The following is a 22,493-nucleotide window of genomic DNA, read 5'->3' as shown; positions in this document are numbered from 1 at the left end:
TATCTGCATCTGAATAAATTCAACAGTAAATTCAAAGTAAATCACACTTAAAATAACACCATAACCATTTTGGTAGAGGTTCCAGCCAAGTTGTACAGTGTGCATTCTTCAGCCTGTTACACAATACTTCCCACAGCATGTATTGTGTTAGATAGAAGAGATCACCAGTAAAGTGATTCTGACTGAGCTTTAGTCACAAAGAGGCATTTTGAAAGAACTAGCTCTCACCTATGATGGTCTTGTGTTCTTATCATTTTTTTGCTTTGAAGAAATTTCTGATTTGTCACTCCTCACGGGTGAGATATTGTCTCTTCATCTCATAGCCATGCATGCCGATATCAGTGCAGGAAGTGAGACTTTTCTTTGTGTGTGAATTCTATGATGCCAGTGCTAATTTCTGAAAGGTGGGAAGTAGTAGAAGTTGACTTTGGTTTTTTTTTTTTTTTCCTTCTGTGCAACTACGTAAAATCCATTCAGATAGTAAAGAGCTTTCATTTTTTCTTTTAAAACTCTTCCATTGCATTAGGCTGACCACAATCCATGTGATAGACTGTCTCTTTACTATTTTTACCCTTCATGCACACAAACGGTTTTATCTGTCCATTCCCCTCAGGTTGCAAATGCTTATCACAAAGTCATCTCCAGGCAGGGAAGTAATTTCTTCATGAGTAGATGCTGTGTGGCTCTATAAATCAAGAGGAAAAGAGGGTGCTCACGAAATGGTGGATCATGTATGAGTGTCACTCCAACTACCCAGTTCTGATGTGAGCAAGACACACCAGACTCAAAGTGCTTTAGTGGAGAGCAAGGGAATGACTTCCTAACCCGAAGACCCTTGCTTTAAGTTCCTCCTATACCATATCCTGGTCCTTAACTTTTGAGGACTCGAGGCCCGAGAACTCTGCGAGTTCAATTAAATTCCACACCAGTATCCTGAGAATACACGTAACTTTGGTTCAGTGTGGAACTGTTTTGTTACCACAAGTGCTCTAAAATCAGCTGTTGCTACAGTACATGTGAAGTGCTGATAATGACAGCAAATTATCCATTTCTGCAATAATTGATGACAAGAGAATTTTTTTTCTCAACAGCCCCATAACACACTTGTACTTCAGCTGATGTAGGTGGGCTCAGTAACCACCGTTACTGGAGTTCTGATTCTGATCATCTTTGTGCACCACTGATAGCAAAAATATTACGCTTATATTTTAGCTTCATATAAAGAGAAAGGTGTATGTGTATGAGAGACAAAGAAAGAAAATCATAAATAAGATTAGAGGTGCACTGTTAAAAGCAAGATCTTGCACAACCTTGTCTCCAAATATGAAGGACCAGTGCATTATCCATCTTGATACTCACTTTCTATAGTAATCAGCTGCTCCCAAGTACTGTACTGTATGTGAAACTTAGAAAGAGACTCAGCATCACGTGTAAATCTGCAATGTGCAAGAAATGAAAGTTCTACATACTGTAAAACCTCTGGATTAGTCACACTGCCTAGTTATAGACAATCTATTAACTGTGTACTAGGAACCCAAAATGGATTATTTCGTCCTAATGTTTCTAGCAAGAGATCCAGCCCAATCCAAATATTTTCCCTTCAATTTTTATCTGTTAATCTCCAGTGCACTTTCACTACAATGTATTGGAGATACAAGACAAACAGGTAACTAGCACATTCTTTAAAATATTGCCTGTTCAGTTGCTTAAGATTAAGAGACAGCAAGTACAGTTATGTATTCTATTTTTATAGCAATGTGTTAGCCTTAGTCTATGACTAAGTCTATTGAATGGCTCCTTTGTGTGATGACATGGATGGCTTTCTGGCCATTCGTAGTCTGGGACTCCATTGTTCACACAGAATGTCTTGCGTGGAAACTAGAAGTGGTCATTTAAAAAATGTCGAGAAAAAAGAGGGGGAAATTGTGAACATGCCATTATTTCTCCTCCCATTTTCTGACCTGCTCTACTGTTGATATAGATAGGAGAGAGTCTATTGCATAGTTCATCTCATAGGAAATGCTGGTGACAGAACAGTCAGGTGTTGGTTAATTACTTATACACAAAAGCATCGATTCTCCACTGGACCCGAGCACAAGAGAGTAAGGGAGGGTGCTGTCTGGGAACCGGTCACAGCTCCTTGATTCTCAGCTGTCTGGCCCCAGCATAAATTAAAGCCTTATGAGGGAGGAGTTTTAACCGATGCCATTAATGCAAGGTGACTCTAAGTCAGTGAAGAACTGGGCATAGCAGAGCCTTGCTCTGCCACACTTCCCATCCCAGCAACATCTCAACATCCCCCAGTCCCTCCTTTCCTGTCCATTGGGTGGGGAGGAAGCAGCATCTGGGGCAGGAGATGTAGCCATGGCAGCAGCTTGAAGCCATCACACGGGAATTCTCCAGGGACAATTTCTGGTCACTCACCAGGATAGGCACAGCTGAGCTGGCTCCCCGCAAGCAGTGGGAGGCATGGAGCCCAGTGCGAGGGGTGGGGGATAAGCTGTAGCTGGGCTCGGTAGGAGGCATGGAGCCCAGAGGGTGGGCGAGCCAGTTGTGAGTACAGCCCTCCCTCCCCACCCAGCTTTTTATTTTTTAAATGTTCTATTTTTAGAACGTTTAAAGGGATTTTTGATTAAACTAATTTTTACATCCCTACTTGAAACCCATACTTGATATAGGCTATAAACTACATGGGGTTAGCTGCACACACCTATAAAAAATCATACACATTTCCAGGCCCTGACCCCACTAAATAAGATTGTTACTATTTACTACTTGCATTATAGTATGACCTAGTGGCCACTGTCAAGATCAGGGACCCATCCTGCTGTGAGAAAGAAAGAGACAACCCTCTAACCTAAAGATTTATAGTCTAAATAAACAAAAAAGACAACAGGTGAGCAGAAGGAAGTATTAGCTTCATTTTATATAGCAGTGTTTGGGAGGACACGAGATTAAAGTGACTTGTCCAAGGTCACACAGGAAGTCTGTAGCAGAGCTGGAGACTAAGCTGAGGTGGCCTGAGTCCCAGAAGAGTAGCCTAGCAAAAAAAAAAACAAACAACAAATAAATAGTAGTCCCTTGCACTTGTACGTTAGCTTTCATCCAAGGATCTCAAAGTGCTTTGCAAACATTAAGTCTCATAAGTAGAGCTGAATGCAAATCAAGTGAACCCAAAATCTGAAACTAGAATTCAATCTAAAATGTCCAGCTTCACCGGGATTGTGCCCAGACCCACACGCTGCCTCACAACTATGTGAAACTCAGCCCAAGATCATAAACATCTGTAAAATGGGCCCAAGTTTCAGGTTGGTGACAAAGCCTCAAAACAGGCAAAACAAATCTCCAAACTACTTGGTTTGGGGTTTTGTTATGAAAATTTCACCTGCTGCTCCTCGTCCTCACCCGTGTGTGCTGGCCTGAAGGGTGTGCTGGCTTCATGGTTATGTCCCACAGTATCCATAGGAAGAGGTGGATGATAATGAAATCCATAACTCCACTCGATGTCTGTACATTCCCTGCACTTTGATGGAAATAGAGAATGCACAGAATAAAGCACCTAAAGAAAAGGAGCTGGGTTATTTTTGTTCCCTGAAGGGCTGTCAAATGATTAAAAACATTAACTGCGATTAGTCGCAAGATTTTAAACAATTGTTGTGATTAATTGCAGTTTTAATCGCACTGTTAAGCAATAATGGAATATCATTTATTTAAATATTTGTGGATATTTTCTACATTGTCAAATATATTGATTTCAAATTACAACACAGAATACAAAGTGTACAGTGCTTACTTTATATTATTTTATAACAAATTTTTGCGCTGTAGAAAAGATAAACAAAAGAAATAGTATTTTTCAATTCACCTCATACAAATACTGTAGTGCAATCTCTTTATCGTGATGAGGCTTGTTAAAAATATAATGTGTTAATTAAATTTGTGACCGAACTCCTTAGGGGGAGAATTGTACATCACCTGCTCCATGGTTTTAGCTGCATTCTGCCATATATTTCATCCAAAAATATTTATAATGAATTTAAATTGGTATTATATTATTGTTTAACAGTGTGATTAAAACTGTGATGAATCGAGATTAATTTTTTTAATCGAGTTAATTTGTTTTGAGTTAATCCCTTGAGTTAAATGCGATTAATTGACAGCCCTCGTTCCCGGACATTTGAAAGGATCTATCCAATCCTTTTCTCTATATTAGCTGTTTCTATAAATATACATCATTCAAAGAGAGATAATTGCATGTGCTGCTGGGGCCATGGCTTTGATGCGGCTCCAGAACCCTGAGATAAGGATTCCCTCAACCCTGGAGTGCTCAGCACACTGCCCTATGCTCTAGGGTAGAGAATATCCCTCGGCATATGTATTATGCAATCTGGGTAACTTCCTCACCGCATTGTAAACAATGAAGGCTGAATTCTCCACTCAGTGAAGAACTTGGGAAACCAGGCTGCAGCTGGGAGCAGTGTGGGGGAAAGGGAGCCAAGAGCTGGAGAGGAGCAAAATAAACAAACTCTCCAGAGCTTATGCATCGCCATTACGTTGGCAGTTGCCTTTGCAGTTGTTACGCTCTGTTGCTGACAGGAAGACTAACCATTACCCATCCCCAAACTCGCCCACTCTCTGCATGGGATGGGACAAGATTTGACCCTATTTTTTTATTTAAGTGTAACAGATCAAGAGAGAGCGGATATCCATTTTTAAATATGTTCTGGGGCTCCCTTTGAGTTCAGATTCATTTTTATCAATGGAAGTACTGTCTAGAAAAGTTGATCTTTTCCTTAGGCTTAATTTCTTCTCCATCACTTCTCCCCCACAAAATAAACCTGTACCCCAAAACATACTGCCTCTGATTTTCAGGAGTGCAGAGGTCCCACAACTCCAACTGGAGTTAATGAAAGTTGAAGGTACCCAGAGGTGCTGAAAATCACGTGTCATGTCCACTAGCTGCAGCTTGTGATCTTAAGCAGGTTTTATGCAACCTACACTGCACATTTTATAGATACCAGTGCAATGAATTTGTGGCCACATACATATCCATCACTGTTATGGTGGTCCACTAACCACAGGTTTGCAACAAGGGGAACAGATCGCTCCACTCAAAAGACCACTTGAGATAACGAAGAATCTCAATTAACTGTAGTAGTGTGTTGTTGTTTCTATCCTTGCTGTAGGCTAGCCACTAGATCAGCAGTTCTCAAACTGTGGGTTGGGACTCCAAAGTGGGTCGCGACCTCATTTTAATGGGGTCACCAGGGCTGGTGTTAGACTTGCTGGGGCCTAGGGCTAAAGGCTTCGGCCCTGGGTGGGGGGCTCAGGCTTCGGCTTCCGCCCTTGGCAGCAGGGCTCAAGTTACAGCCCCTCACCCCACCCAGGGCTGAAGCTGTCAGGCTTTGGCGCACCCCTGACCCGAGGCAGCAGAACTCGGGCTCAGGTTTTGGGCCTCCTTCCCAAGGTTGGGTAGCGATTTTTGTTTTCAGAAGGGAAGCATGTTGCAATGACGTTTAAGAACCACAATGCTAGCTAGTACATAACCACAAAGAATTGAGCAATTCTGAGTCACTCCCCAGGAGAAGGCAGCGACGCGTCTATACCCTAGATCAGTGATTTTCAACCGGTGGTCCACAGACCCCTGGGGGTCCATAGCCTACATCTAAGATTTCAAAGGGGTCCCACACCTCCATTTCAAATTTTTAGGGGTCCGCAAATGAAAAAAGGTTGAAAACCACTTCCCTAGATAGACCATGACATCGGACCTGAGTCACAAAAGTATAACTGGGAGAAGGTCCCCCCACCCTTTATTTTTTAATTGTAAATGGCATTTCTAGTCTTTAAAATTCAAACGCCATTTAATAATTCCTTATCCCAAATATAAAAATTTAAATATTTATAAAAAAACAGTGCACTAATGATCACTTTGGTGTCACCCAAAATTGAACCCAGGACCTCCAGCTACAGCATAAGCTCCTGCAGCTTGAGATAAAAGGACTAAATCCCCATCTCTGGCACCTGCCATGGTCTCATGTCCCCTGTGGGTCATGCACAGAGGGGGTTCTGTAATATCCCTTTAACAGTGGACTGCAATAGCACCTCCTAGACATTTCATTGTGCAATTATCCACCTGTGGTCTGGCTTCCTGTAGTACCAATAGAACTATGGTATTGTTCTAATTCAGAATCTTAATTAATATAATTGTCATGAATCCATTAACATTTGAGATACAGTTAGGGAATTGTGATTGGAAAATTGGTCTCCCAATCGATGGTTGACATCCATGTCAGGTTGACAGTGGCTGACAGTTTTTGCTATCTAATGGCTGTTTGGAGGCTTATGTGTAACAAGATGGTAGTCTCAGTCCAGTCTGTAATGGAGAAGGTGTGGACAAAGTCCCAAACCACTGGGCAGTCCTAGCTGAGTGGTCAAGTATTGAATAGGAATGGAAGTGGAGCTACTCCCTTGCTCCAAGAGTAGAGCCTGCAAATCAGTTGGTAAAGAAACATGGGGAAGTCGCCTCTATCTTTTTAGTGCTGTACCTTTTTGATGGTTAAAGACAGGGCTTCTGTTTTCAGAATAGTGAGTTGTGCTCTTTTAATGTGCCCTGCATGTGAAACCAGAAATGTCTCCCTGTTATCTCTTCGGTGGCTTCAGCCCTTGTTATCTGGGCATAGACTGGGTCAGATCTTCAGCTGGCGTAACTTGATATAGCTCCTTCTGGTGCTACACCAATCTACACCTATTGGGGGGAAAATACCCTATTGAGGTTGGCAAATAAGTATTTTATCCCTTTACCAGCTGGAAAAACTGAGACACAGACACCTAATTCTCAGGTCCGGTAAGCCCCCTTTGCGCCAGTCTTCCAGCACAAAGTGGCCTGAAACCGGGCAGACCCAGCTCCTTAAATATTCCCTCAAGCTGGGGGGATCCTTCAGTGGCACAGGCTTGTCACAGCAGCTTCTAGATCATTCACCTTCCAGCCTCCAGCACAGGAAGTGTTACTGGGAGAAAAGGTGTGGGAGGAGCATCCCTACTATTGACTGATCCCCAGCTGCTGGAATGGCTATTCTGGGTCATGGGCAGCCAAATGTAAAACAGAGCGGCTTTTAGGCTGCTGTGAACTGAGCACTGTTTGGCTGGAACAAATGCTTTGCCCACGACCACAGAAAGAACTGGTAACAGAGATGGGATTAGAATGTAGGCACCCAGTGCTGTGCTCAGCCTACAACACCGCATTCCTCTTACTTTACACCTGACAGACTCCATCCAAGCTCTCTCTATTTGTTTCCTCTAACAAGATTTGCTTTTACAAAACAAGCACAGACCAGCAGCAATCAGTCATTTACCCGTTCCTGCTCTCATTGTTCTTTGCATTCATCCATGTTCCATACCCTACAGATCATCACGCTGTGTTCTTTATTTTTCAAATCTAAACTAGATCCACAACTTGTTCATAAATTCTGAAGGGAGATGAACTTTACCTAGAGAGGAACTGATACTGTTTTAACTGACTCACCGAACTGAGCTTATAGGCTGCACCATTCCCAAATACATGGATCCACCCAAGGATCCACTGCATTCTGTGGAATCACTATGATTTTAATGTGATTCACAAAAGTACAGGATCAGTGTGAGTGAGGTCATACAATTGACAGACCATTTCTAGCAGGGACCGTGATGTTCCTCTTTGGAAAACAGTGCTTTCAGGAGCAACACCTCTCAGCATTGCATTATACACCTTTCCAATGGTATTTTCAGAGCAAAAAGCACTTGATCTATTCATGCTCCTGTACCTACTCCCTGTCTTATCAACAGACAGGAAGCCAACATGATGTCACGTCACTTCAGGAAGTAGCACCTCTTGGAGGTGATATTCTCTGACAGTGATGTCACAATGTTGGCCAATCAGGGTTGTCTGAGGTTCACCTTATTCACTGAAATACCTTTATTGGGAGACAACACTTCCTGGAGGGACCCGGTTCAACATGCTGGTGAGTAAATATTCAGAGGTAGGTTGGGTTTGAGGAACCTCTGGGAATTTGTCTAGTGTACTAAATTTCAGCTGTAGAGGAGACAAATTCTGCTCTCAGCTGTGCCGGCATAAAGTCCATTGATGTAATATCTACTTAAGAACACTTCAGAATAAGTTTTAAAATATATAGTAGAATAATATTCAGGTATTTGTTAAAGATAACTACAGCTGGCCCTATACAAAACATTAAAATCTTGGGGTAGCTAAAATTAAATTGCATTGCTGTGTAGGAACAAATGAATTCTTTTACATGTTCTTCACATTTTCTCTTTTTCTCTCTCTCTCTGTCTCGCTCTGTTTGTTAACATTTACTTGTTATTATTGTGTGTTGCTTGCAACTTGTGTATGTTACAGACTGTCACATTTTATTCTGTGAAGTTTTTCTCCAATCCCCATCAACCTGAGCTCCCTATTGGACAACAGAGGAGATTACAATACCGTTCTTTAAATGCAAAACAACAAGGAATGTCACAGATATAGGTAACTCCATTCAGATTGTGACACAAGGTATTAATGCAAAGAGTAAGTACATGATGCAAGAAAGCACTACCTAGCTAAATTGCTATTTCTTTCAGGTAGTCTGCATGGAAAACAATTAATTTTCATTGCTCTCCAGCAGAAAATGTCTCAAACATATTAGCTTAGAGACCTGCTGTTTTAAAAATCAGTGATTCCCATGTTAGCACGTCATAATTCATTTTCAAAGACTTAAATCCACACTCCCTGTGCCATACTTACAACCATACTCTCCAAGCCATAATTTCATCATTTCATCATCAGTTGTCTGTGGCTTATTATATCTTCCCCATCATTCTTTTTATAATTTAATATAGTTCTATCCCTTGCACTTTAGGGCCTGATTTAACAATGAGAAAAACAAATATCTGCACCTGGCATCCCTATTTCTGAATCCTACCCAAGGGTTTGGAGCCCATAAAAATGTATTTCTGTAGCCTAGCATGATCTGGAGTGGAAGCCAAATGGATATTTTGTTGAATCAGGTCCTGGCTGAGGCTTTTTGTTGTAGCCTCTCCAGATGATCTGTATGCTATTTGTGGGGAAGAGAGGGGGGGATAATAAAAGGCTGAGAGGTATTTTTGTGTTTGTTTTCTAGAGGGGCAGGATTAGGTTTCCTGCTTCTGATCTCACTCTTATTTGCAAGTGAGATATATTGTATTTCGAAATCGCAGTTGCCCAGACAGTAAAGCAACAAGGTTGTGTTTTTATCAATTCATAATTTATTCCCATAGCTCTTTATTCTATGGCATTCTCTGAGCCTCTCATAAACTATGGGGAAACACAGAAGAGTTTGCTGGGTGGCATGGCAAAACAGACAATTCCACACCAGTCAAAGATTAAAAATAGTGATTGATATTGAGGGATCTTAACAATAGCTGCCCGATGAATACTAACAGAAATAAACTCGCCAAAGTAACAAAAAAGAAATGATCTGAGAACAAGATTGGGATCGGCACAAAAAAACCCGCAAAAATGGACACACAATACTAAGGACCTGAACTATGTGCAATCTTTTCTCTCTCCATTGCATTCCACCAAAGAAACTGTGGGATATAAGTCAGTGTGTTTTTTAGGTGCTCAGCAGCTCCCAGGATTTGGTCCTACACTTAACAGGTCACTACAATCTCCTTTGGAACGTAGATTGATCACTTTGACACAAAAAATGGCCCTGTTTCTTTATTGGCTCAGCACAGAGAATGGGAGGCAAGCATGGCTTCAAGCCACCACTTACACCAGTGGTTCCCAACCTTTTTGGCTCGGGGGCCACAAATATCATTTTTACACTCCTGAAGGGCCGCCAGTCTATCAACTCATAAAAAACGTATTGACGTACACACCATTAAGGACTACAAATCACTACATATTTTGAGTAATCATTCTGATGCTACTTGCTCATTTTTACATTTTAAATATTTTACACCTACAAATCACTCACAGTATGTCTCACACTCAGACAAAGCACTAGTGTAGATGAGTCACTGTCACTACGCACTGAAGCACATGGCCTGGCAGCTAAGTCACGGTGGGTAGCCTGCTAAGTGCAGGCCAAACCAGAAGGTCCTGATTTTTAGAGTCCTGCCTCTCCTCAAGCTTGGTGGCTCCGGGCTGCTCCACCAGCAGTGCCATCCCTGACCCCCCACTGCAGACAGACGGAAGGAGTTCCGTGAGGAAGCTGCTTCCTCACTGATCTCCTGTCCCCCTGGCTGCAGCAGGGAAACCACGTGTCCTGTAGCCCCGTGCGCTCCACCTGGGTCCCTAGGCAGTGGCTCCCTTCTGCAGCCAAGGGGACAGGAGATCAGTGCTCCCCTGCCCCTGCCTCCAGCAGGGACCCCATGCCTAGGGTCCCAGGTGTAGCACTTTGCCGTGCTCCTTGCTACAGCCAGTGGGAGGGGAGCACTGATCTCCTGTCCCCTTGGCTGCAGCTAGGAGCCTGCACGGGTCTTGTAGGCCTGTGGCAATGTGTTCCGCCTGGGTCCTTAGGCAGAAGCTGCCTTCTGCAGCCAGCGGGAGGGGAGCAGTGGGGCACTTTGAAAGCCCCACAGGCCACAGGTTGGGAACCAAGGATTTTTCTTACCTTGGGTGAGTACAGGGCAATTCTTGCTGCTTCCTTCTGGAGCCAAGAGGACCCCTCTGCTGCATCTCTGGGTCTTTGTGTGGTACCAAGCAGCTGCTCCTTCAGCAGGGTTTGGTCTTTGAGGGGCTGGAGGTGCCCAGCGGTGGGTTATTGTCTCCTTCAATCCTTAAACAAGGGCCTTCTAGGAGCAGGAGATGCTACTCCCTCGTCCAGTGGTTTTGTGGGAGCTGAAGAAAGACCCTATATCTCCGGGTACCTGGCTCTCAGATCTAAGCCTCCAGATTCTTTAGCATGATAGCAAGGGATCTTGGGTAATGCTCGTTCACTGGGAGAGACAGTCCATAAATCCACCAGGCAGGATTTCCTTGGATAGCATGCTATGAATTATGGGAGCATCTCTCAGCCCCATTTCAGTTGAAGTGGCCCCAGTCTCTTTGCACTGTGGGTCACGAAAATGACATATCTTGCCCGGCAGGAAATCCCACAAGGATTGGATAAGTGAGTGCCCTTTCAATCCACCCAGCCCTAAAGACTCTGCTATAAGGGAAAGCAGCCATTTCACAGCTCTGAAGACAAGGTGAGGCAAAGGAGGGAGCCACCCAGCTCCCACAAAACCCCCCACACCTCCTGAAGACATTAAGATAAGAAGGGCTCTTTTGGTTGTTATTGGGTACTTGTTAGGGGTGTAGAGAAGTTTGGCTGGGGAAGATGATTTGTTTGGGCTTCCCAGGTGTAGGAAGCATCTCTGCACATGTTTGCCTGCATTAAGACACACAGAGTGAGGCTCATGAATGCATTGATATATTGAGGTCTGTGAACAACTGGATCCAGGGCTCAAATAGATGTGAGGCTCAATGCCGATGTTTCTCACGGCTCTAACTGAAACCCAAGTGAACAGCCCTTCAACCTTTGTCTGTAGCTTATGCCTTTGGGAAGGAGGAGAGTCCACATACCGTGCATGGCCAGTCTCCATTATAACTCTCTTCCTGCATGTGTGGCACTCAGAGCACGGCAATGGAGATGCAACACACACAGGAGAGGACATCTGAGTTTTGGCTGGACTGCCAGCCTTCCATTTAAATTTCCTGGCAGCTTTTATTAGTTTGTATCATAATTTTCATATTTTGAAAACTAATTTTTGTCTGGAAAAGTTCTTGGCATTTTAATAGTAGTTTTCCAGAAGGGGAAAGGGGAATGAAGACATTTAAAACAATGATCCCAATACAGTAATGATGAAATCATCTACTTATCTGGGAGATCTGCTGTATGTTTCTACTAATATCTCAGATAGATGTGTATGGAGGAATTTTAAAAGCTTGTGTCATTAAATAAGCACACGAAGGCAGTTTGGTCCTAAGAATGGGGCACAGGACTGGTAGGCAGGTGATTATTCCTGTTGTGTGACAATGGGCAAGTCACTTCACCTCTCTGTGCCTTAGTTTCCTGATGGGGAAAATGGGGGTCATCAAACTTGCTTTCCTTTGTAAAACAATTGGAGAAACCTCTCTATAGGTCTGATCCAAAGCCCACTGAAGTCAATGGAAAGACCCCCCAGTGAATCTAATGGGCTTCAGATTAATCCCTAGAAGAGCTAAGCATTATGACTTATAGCATGATTCAGTTAACAGTCCTAGTATATGCATTACCTGATGGAAAGAGCTTCTCTGGAACTCTTATATTCCCATAGTAAAACAGCATTTTGTTAGATATTCTAATCTGGGATATATCATGCTGCAGATTTTTATCCAGAACAAAATCTAAGTGACATTCTATGTAAAAAATATTTTTATATTGCGGTAGTGCTCTAAGAGTCCCGGTCACAGACCAGGGACCTATTGTGCTGGGTTCTGTACAAATGAAGAACACCTTTTTGGTCCCTGCTCCAAAAAGCTTACAATCTAACAAGAGACAACAGGCAGAATATGGTTCCCTGGTATTACATTTCTCCCTGAGATCAAGCATCTTTCCTTGGAAAGATCACTATAATTTCACTGGCTTCAGGTTTTATTATAAACATGAAGCCCAATTCTGCTTCCATTGAAATCCACCGGAGTTCTGCAATTGGCTTTAATGGGAACAAGAGCAGGACCATAAAAACTGGCCCAGCTTTGCCCAAATGTTTACTAATATCATGAACTATTTGATAAACCTTGGCTCTGTTTTGAGAAAATGAGGGCGATTTGAAAATATTGCTCCGTGTCGCCCATATCATGAATTTGCCTTACAGATGGCACAAAACAAGCACATCTCCAGTTCCATCAGGGGAGATGACCTGCTTATATCAGGACTTAATCAGGCCCACAAAGCCTACAGTACAAATTTCAGTTAACTGTGAAGCCATTTGCATCCCACACGTACAAAAAATAAATAAATAAAATACGGTAGACTGTCTTAAAAAAAAAAAAAAAAAGACGATTCAGATCCCTATTCACAGAAGTAGAAATCTACTTCCTTCCATGGTCTTTTCTATCCATGACATCCCTTTCTCCCAAATATAGGCCAAATTGTCATCTGTGATCAGCACTGCAATTTTAATTACCACAGTGCAGATCTCCAGGACATAGCCTACATGTCCCCTGTGTAGCACTGCTATTGACATCAACATGAGTGCTATGTCCAGAATACGTTTCAGACTATGCAGCGAGATCCATAGTTCAGGTTGCAGAAGAATGATTTGCCCATTGTTCCTTATCTTTAGAAACTCTGGAAATGGAAAGAAAAAGATAAAATGGCTATTATTCAGCAATGCGCATTTAAAATCTATAAATGGTCTGAGCAGCAATGAAGGATATAGGGTCAGAGTCAGCATAAAACCAGGTGGATTGTATGGGTGTCACTGAAGGAATAATAGGTCCAATCTCAAATGTGAAGTCCATTTCCTCTGAAAACTCTTGTAACATTTGAGTAAATTTAGTGCTAATGAAAGCAAGAAACTATTGATATTTAATTGTATCACATATACTGTGGGCAGTTTTTGTACAAGCTTCCTGGCGTAGCTTTGCTATGCACCTCATTCTCAATTTTCAATAACCCCTCCATGGAGTTCTTGAGCAGAGATGCAGTGATAGTTCCATGACATGAACAACCAGGAAAGAGGGTGATGCTTTCAAATTCATTTTCACTTGTGACCTGAGCTGTAGCCAATGCCTCAGTCTAATAGCCCCTGGGTTTCAGTATGCTATGGCAGTGCAGTATGCTATAGTTTCAGTATGTTATGAAAGTGGTGTCTTTTAGATGAGATGTGATGCCAAGGTTGTAACCATTTGTGCTCATTGATAACCTCATATTGTTTTTAGAAACAGTAGGGTGTGAATTCCAATGTCTCAGCCAAATGTCAACTCAGGTAATTCTGCCTAATGCAACTACAATTGGATGGGGTATTCTTCACTTCCTGGCCTGAAGTACCATGGCTGTGGTGTGCGCTATTAGATAGTGATGTGTTACACCGAGGACATAGCTATGTTTTAGTGGTGGATGTAGCATTCCATGGGTTTCATTTGTATTTCAGTTTACACTTACAGCATGCTTTAGTGTGTTTAAGGGTGCCACCTAAATGATTGCTTCTTATTAGGTAGGAGTCTGAGCCACACAGTTCTGATCTGGGAAAGGATCCAAACTTTCCTAATGTTCAGATCCACAGTTTTGGTTCAGACCATCTCTAATGATTAATATAATCTGCTATCCAAACCTAAGATCCAATGCAGCAATGAGCTCCGCACTGAAAACCGTGGGGCTCTGTGCCAGTGTAGGTGCCCCTCCTGCACTTGACTCATTGCAGCATCAGGGCCTTATCCTGTAAACATGAAGGCTAGTACACTAACCCACTGCTTTACTGATCCCCTTTAGGAAGCAAAGTTCATAGTACACATCTATGTGCATTTTAAAACAGCTCCATATCATGGGGTTGTCATGGTTATAAAGGTAATTGTGTTTTTTGTGTAAGTAAACAGGAGCATGAACTATACCTACATTATTATCCACATGCAGGAACTGAAAATCAATCTATGCCCCGAAACTTCAGAAACCTTTTCAAGTTAGTCATCATTAACTTCAGAAAGTATCTGTTGCTTCTGTTAGTGTGTCTGATGTATTAATAAATCTAGTGGGTCAAAAACCAGCAAACAAAAAAGCCTACCACCACTACCAGCCACTGTGTGGAAATGAATTGATCACGTCTGCAGGGGGAAAAAAGATGATGCAAATAGGAGAGTTGCAAAATGGAGTTGATTATATGGGGAAACACTTTATCCGCTGGCGGGGAGGGGGGGGGAGGAGGGGGAATCAAAACATGAAATGCAATTATCAGCACGTATGTACATAAATAGTATACATACCATACAAACCAGTATGTGTGTGTGTCTGTATCTGTGGGTGTATCATTTTATATGATGACAAGAATATTATAATCTGAAAAATTCCTAACCTATTATTTATCCATCATGCCCTTCTGAAACTGGCCAGAACTATTGCTCTGGAAGGTTTGCTCATCCTATATAATGTATTCTCTCTTTTTAAGGTTTCTATGTAGACATGGATTTATTTTCTTACTTGACTTCAGTTCCCCTGAAAAATAGATGTAAAAATTGCACGGGGCTTGGTGCAAGTCAGCATGTGTTTTTGGAAAGGGGGTTGAAATAAAGCTTATCAGTGCATTGTCCCTTTCATTAAGAATTAGAGGATCACCTGCAGTGTGCACCCTACACTATCTAAATAATAAGCATTGTGCAACTGAGGTTTAGAATGCTGCAAATTTCTGAACCGTAACCACTCAACTAAGCACATAGTTTAGCTCTTGTGGACAGGTTACATTTTGCCTGTTTTCCCCCACCTTTAGCTGAAATGTCCCTATTGAACTGTGCCATAGTTTGAGTCTATTCTCAATATACTAATTTGCACTTTGAAAACATTTTACAAATCTTGTAAGAGCACTTTAAATTGTTTTATGATTGTGAAGCAAATCACATAGAGAAAACATTTCATTCTCAGTCTATCTCATGGGGACATGTGGACTAAAGTGGACAAATTAAATGACACGTTTTCATTATTTGCAGTCAAAGGGTAAATGTTATTTAATTTATTTTCAAAATCCATGGGCTGCTGTATTGTTTTTCATCTGCAGCATCCTGTGGTGGCATTGCAAAAACTGCATATGTCACAGAATAAAACATCAGAAACTGGATTGTTTTTTAAAATCCATGTTCTGCTGTCACATTTCCATACATAATGTACGCCATGCACCCGTCTAAAATGTGTACTACCATTCTGGGTATTTGAAAATATAAACAAAACAAAACAAAACTGTTCAAACTTTGGGGAATCTTTTTTCCCATGTGATATTGTAGAAAGGTATCAATCAGCATGAATAGAATATACTCAAATACTACAATGCAACTCACCATTAATTGTTTCTTCAAAGTCCTGTGTGTTTCAGTAGTTATCACGAGATGCAAATCATTCATATGCCATCTTATGTCATACTAAACATGCTCCAGTTTTTAACTGCAGTCTTCTGCTCACAGGACTACGAACCAATGCCAACCAGTTTCTGAAACTGCCCCAGATATGTGGAAGTACCGTAGGTTGCTGTTCTATCTAATGAGATAACATTTTGTTTCTCCTTCCACTTAACATATATTTTATTTTATTTTGGTGCAGTGCACAAAGCCACTGTGTCTACGACAAATGTGCTATCTTTTAAGCATCACCCTGTTACTCCTTAGCTGTGAACCCGAACCTACAGATTTAACTCTGATAAACAGTTCTTAGTGTTTCAATAGCCTTCTGCTTATATGTTTGAAGATTCGAAACTGAATGGTGAGGTGGCCAAGGCGGCGCTGGCAAATGAAGACTGTCCCCACATAGACCAGGCTCTAACGCCTGATGAGGGCCTGCCCTTTACCCGCTCTGGCACTCGGGAGAGATATGGACCCTGCTTCCTCTTATCAACCGGGGAATATCCCTGCCCGCCTGATGGAGGAATAAGAAAGGGTATGTAGCTGAGGTCCTGTAACCACATAGTTAGTGACCTAGTTTAAAAAAAGAAAGGGAAAGTAATATACTAATTATCATGGAATAGTGGGTTTGGTTTAGATATGCACTTCTGAAACTAAAAATAACAACCTGATGTCTGCATTTTGAGTTTTTAATCTATGTCTTTTGGAGAGAAATGCTGCTATAGCTACCACGTGCAACTGCACCAAGCGGTTTAGTCTTCCACTTAAGCTGGCTCAGTGAGCTTCAGTGAGGAACATTCTGCAATGTGCTTAAACGATTTCATCCTCCAAAGATCCATCTATTAATATTTATGATAGCAGTGAAGGCTGGCCATTGGGAAGACTAATAGATTGCAATGTGCTATGAATGGCAAATACTTTGGTGGGCAAAAATAAATAAGTAAAAAACCCAACAAACTCCAAGAACCACAAAGTGATATTCAGCTGCGTTTATACAGCACTTAAGTTAATTTCTTTGTCATGCCCAGCTGTATAATTGAACACAGAGAAAGCTTCATATGGGAGCATGTGTTAGCACAGACTTCTTTTATGACTTGAAAGTAATCTAACTAAAATCGGTTTCCTCTGGTAAAATAATATTTACCATAGTTAATTTTTTTTAAATTCTGACTGCTAAAGAGCTCTCCCAAGTAATTTAGTCTGACTTAGATAATGGTCAGAATCATCCATTTATTCAGTCACATTAGGTCCTGAAAAAAAACCCAAAAAAGGACTTCCTATAATTTTTTTGTTATGGTAGACTAAATCTTGCCCAAATGTTTTAATCCAAGAAAAGCAAGCAAACCAAAAATGCAGATATCTTTACCTATTCAAAATTAGAACTACATATGTGCATAAAAGTTAATTGGTAGTGGTTAATTTCGATAAGCGTTATCTATCATTGAATCAGTGTTCATCACTGATGTACTGTATAGAGTATATAATATATTCAGTATTTTTAAAAATGCAAAGATTCTATGATGTAAACCATACCCTGGGTATGGGTTTTAGAATTCCCATGTGCCATTGTATGATGGACAACGGTCTATAGCAAATGCCAGTTATAGTGTATGTAATTATAATTTCTAGGTTTATCATTAACAAATATATAGTTGGACCACTGCACTTTCATATGAAAGTATCTCTGCTAAAATTTACCTTTGTAGCAAAGTGTTTTACCTGATTCTGTATTGGATAAACACTGGCCATTTTCCTTCAGTGAGAGCCAGTTTTCGTTGCTTCGGTGGATCAGGAGAATGCTCCTAAATGGCACAGCTTTTGGTATGAGGAATGTATAGTTCCCATGATGCACTGCACCATGAAACAGGCTCTCTCTACTGAATGAAACGGGGGCCGGTTGGCTAAAGAGTAACAAATGTCAGCATATTGTTGGCCTGTTCGAAACACGTTGAGAGCATCTTAATTGTTGTTCCAACTGAATTTCATCCATAGTTTGTGCAACTGTGTGTGTATACTTGCTGAGTTGTTTTTGTGCATGTCTGGAAAAGGATGGGAGTTGGGGGAAGGGGAAACTGAATGCATGCAAACTATTTTTTTAAAATGCTGTGAGCAAACGAGTAGTATCTCTAGAGCAACGGAACAAATGCTGGGTTGTTGGGTTTTTTAGTTACAAGTCACTTTAATTTTTGCCTGAGGTCCAAAGCCTATGAGGCAGTGGGGGGAAAGTGCAACTGAGTTTACACTGAAAAGAAACAGAAAAATCCCCCCATCTAACTTTTCCCCCCAGGTGTTTTAAGACAGAACTATGACAGTGCTGACATAAATAAACAATCTGCCCATCCTGGAGAAACCATTTTGCTTCCCCCTTTTTTTACCTGCTCTCACTTATATGGCCTTCTGAACCACGTTGCAAGCGATACTACTCTCAGCATGTCAACGCATGAGGATGCTACTGAACTGGCCACAATGTTGACCTCATTCTTAGCCCATTCTGTTGTTGATCCAATGCTGTATTTTGCGTTTTTCTTTTAAATGAAGGTTATGAAATGTCACGGAGCCTTAACAGCATAGCAGGCCTAAGTGGAAAAGCGATAGGATTATCCTCAGTGTCTGCACCCTACAGCTCTCCTAGCCCAGTGAGACGTTCTTGGTCTCCCATCCCAACTATTTTGTAGCATGGATCAGTAGCAGAGAATGGTCTAAAAAGCTTTATTTACAATTAGCCTATGCTATGTTGCATATAATCCAGGTGACTAAATCTGAAGATGTCATGTCTCACAGTAGCACCTCGTGGGCCTGGTGTTACTACTGACATTTGGTGACAACACCCTTAAATAATATAAAGATGACACTAGGTGGGCATTAAATAGTACTGATGGGCCATATGCTGCATGATATTGGAACATAGGATGAAGGATGGATGCACCAGGTAATTTTTTTTTTAATGGTGCACCATGCTAGTATGTGCTTATCATGGCTAATGATGGATCCACTGGCTCTTATGGAATGGGTTAGGCATTTAGTCAAATGCTGAAATGTGCCAACGATTGAAGATTTTGATTTTCTCAGGATATTTTTGAGCCATAGGAACCCTGCAGGAGATTGAGCAAACAAGCACAGTAGGATGAAACTTTGCATGGGCACCTATTAGAAGTTGAAAGCAATACTCAGATATACTGTAGAGAGGTCTCAGTCTGGCTGACTGCATGGAAAAAAAAATCCTGTTGAAGAAGAATATGGCTGTCTCTGCATGTAGCTACTCTACCTTTTCCTCCTTCCTTTAAAACTAAAATGCCAAGCTTGATTTGAAAAGCGCAGGAAAGAAGCTCAAGTGTTGATTGTATTCTTTACATGCAGATCTTTGCAAAGAAAGTCCTGTCATTGCTAAATATATGCCAACAGAGGCAGTCAGAGTGACTTGACAAGGCGAGATGGAGATGAACATTGATGGCTAATAAACATCTGTGTGGAACTGTGCAGGCATAGAAGACCTCCTCATTTGGACAAAGTAAACTCGCTCCATGCAGGTTTTAAGGATGATTCTATGTGGTTTCAAAGTTGTACTAGAGATGCAGGCTTTTTTCTACGGCCAAAATGTAACAAAACTGTAGAAGATCTCTTCTTCCTTTCTTTTTTGTTTTTGTTTTTTGTTTTGTTCATAGCATGTATTGCATGAAATAAACAAAACCTGCAATTGTATGATTAACTTTAATGGAAAAAAAAGCAAAGTTATATATTTTCTTTCAAAGCTCTTTACTTTTACATACATTGTTGTAGCCAAAATGTAGAACATTATAAAACTGTACATTTCTTTGCTATGGATTGCTTCTTTTTGTATATGAGATACAGAGTAATGGTTTTAAAAAGTGCAATCAGGCAGTCATCGGTCATATTGACCATGCCTTCATAATTCATCATCACACTGACATGGAAATCAAGAACTTTTAATTCAACTAGAATTGTGTAAATTTAAGAAACTCCTTTTTTTCCTGTCTGTTTTTGTTGGCATGCTTGTGACACATGGGACCTTTCTTTGGACCTGATGGTAATAGCTGGTCTAGATTTAATTTCCAGCTCTGGTTATGTTGTATTTTATTGATGTATAGATCCAGCGTGAAGACCCTTCATAACAAATTGTTCATATTAAGTAATCAGTATGGATTTGAAACAAAAAAAGTGTTATTTTAAAACTGAGACTTATAGTACAAAAATCAGGAGAATACTCAAGTATAAACTTGTCTCAAAGTTTAGAAACAAGACAAAAGCATTGTATGCAATTTAGTACTTCTGAGTAAAATGCATGCACAATGTTATGCAAAACAATTCTAGCATGAAATAAATTTTGTATCATGGTTTCAGTGCCTGCTGTACAGTGTAAAGCAGAATTATTTTCTGAAGTGATCAGGGGTTTCTAGAGACTTGCTTCTGAAATCTTGAATAAATGTAGTGTTCCCAGCAGAAATGCAGGAGAGAAGCTCGGTATTGGTTTGATTCGAAAATGGTAGTTTTGGTTAGTGGATAACAAATGAAGCCTGCAAACACTTGATGCAACCAATGTCTGAAGTTTTCACAGCAGTAGTAAATATTACCAGGGAAGATAAACTCTAGACTTTTCTAGGTCTCTCTTCATCTCCCCCAAAATAATAAAAGTTTGTCTTTTTAGTAGATGAAATTAATTCAGTTTTTCTTACTTCTTTGGGTCTGTCTTAACTTGTACTTCACTGAGCCATAACAATCCACCGGCTCTGAAACTATGAATGAGGTCCAGAGATAAGCTACAGCAGGTGCCTGCTCTTAGTTGCCAGATGTAAAGGGCACCAGCAGGAATTCAGGAAAGTAATGACATTGTGCTTCATTTCAGAGTCCACAAATAAAATGTATGGATTATTTGCCAGGACCATTCTAGTAGCTTGAACATTTCTGGTAAAAGTATTTCTTTAGGAGTTCCCCTTTTGCCATCATATAGACAGTGTAATACACTGGGCAGCATTCGAGCCAGAAGGCAAGACATCTGAGACGGCTGATGGAAATGAAAAAGAAAAAGAAATAGAAGCTGAGAGGTGCTGAGGAATTATGAATAAAAAAAAATCAAGGGAGATGCACCAATGGCTATGGTAAGTGTTACATACATACATACATACAAACAAACAAAAACCACAGGGCACACACAACATTCTCATACCCCCATAAACCTCCACCTCCTGAGTGTGCAGCTATCAGACTTGTGATTTTAGGAAGAAGATAAAACTGAGGATCTGAACTTTAACCTAATAATGAGGCTCCTTCATCTTTTCTGATTTATCATTCTGCATTAATTCCTACTTCAGCCTGTCTTTTTATTTATTTATTTTTAGGAGTAATTTTCCATCTCTGTTTCTATGCTGGCATGGTCTTCCTTGATAATAGCCAATTTCTTATCTCCAGAATGCAAGCTAATCCAGGATCCAACCTTGCAGAAGCTAATGTGAGGGGTTTTTTTGTACAGTGTATTAAAGATCCAAAAATAGATGTATTTGTTATACTTTTATATATTAATTTAATAACATTACTCAGAGACCTGGTGTGAAATCTGTTCATATTCCCTTATTACTATAAAATAATTAATACTGATTAAGAATTCAAGCCAATAAATCCCACACAGGTGTTCCCCTTACCCAATGCTTGATTTAGATAAGTGTCTTTCCTTTAATTAGCAGCTTGAGTACCCAAACTCTGAGACAGTTGTCATTCTGTCCTGTTTTTCCCTGCACCATGTTAAAAGCCCAATGTTGGGGTCTTTCACTTAAGTGTACCTCCTTGCTTATTCTTCTTTCTGCTCTGCAGCAATTGAGTTTTCTGGATGCCTTTCATTAAACCTTCAGAAATAGAACTGCGTTTCCCATTAACTGTCCTTCAGGAGGGACTTTCAAAATGTAAGGTCCTTGGTGATGCCATGATTCCCTTTTGCATGACATAAAACGTACCACTGTGATGAAAGACCCTCTGATCTCTCCGAAGCAGTTCTGACAGTCCAGCAGGCAACAGCTGAGAGACTTGAAATCTCCAGACACACTCATCTTAGGAGGCACTAGTCATGAAGCGGTGATGCCAGCACAAGTTCTCAGAAAACCAGGCTATCCCCTTTGCACACACAGTCTGTTTTATATCTGAGTCGGTTGTGCTGTATTAACTTGATTACAACATTTATGAATTCAAATCTGTCCCTTTCACAGCAGGCTTTTAGCACTACAAATACTACGCACATTGGACCTGATTCTGATCTCACACTAGTTTTATACTGCTGTAACTCTGCTGAAGTTTCTCCTGATTTTACACCCATGTAAATATAAGATCAGAATCAGGCAAATTGTTTGGATTATGCTCCTGGCCCTTTAAGATTCATTCTGTCCTGCAGGAAATGAGCACCCAC

The 22,493-nt window shown here is 41.0% G+C and overlaps 1 protein-coding gene across 5 annotated transcripts in view; it reads left to right on the top strand.

The window, feature by feature from the left end:
- The window catches only part of KCNC1 (potassium voltage-gated channel subfamily C member 1), a 145,047-nt gene extending 125,071 nt beyond the window's left edge, over positions 1-19,976 (top strand). Inside the window, exons 3-5 of one of the 5 annotated variants that reach the window (XM_067540665.1) lie at positions 77-78; positions 16,517-16,619; positions 18,623-18,759. In XM_067540665.1, the coding sequence (XP_067396766.1) occupies positions 77-78; positions 16,517-16,619; positions 18,623-18,759 (242 nt within the window). Of the gene's footprint in view, positions 1-76; positions 79-16,430; positions 16,620-18,622; positions 18,760-19,441 lie in introns of those variants that run through there. The other 4 variants (XM_067540664.1, XM_067540663.1, XM_067540662.1 and 1 more) reach the window with 4 other exon arrangements.
- Positions 19,977-22,493: the final 2,517 nt, after the last annotated feature.

The sequence above is a fragment of the Emydura macquarii genome, unplaced genomic scaffold (genome assembly GCF_026122565.2).
Source record: "Emydura macquarii macquarii isolate MOO-44397 ecotype Brisbane River unplaced genomic scaffold, CSIRO-AGI_Emac_v2 contig_587, whole genome shotgun sequence".
NCBI lineage: Eukaryota > Metazoa > Chordata > Testudines > Chelidae > Emydura > Emydura macquarii.
Note: the sequence above shows the minus strand (reverse complement) of the source record. Positions and strands in the feature narration are given on the sequence as shown.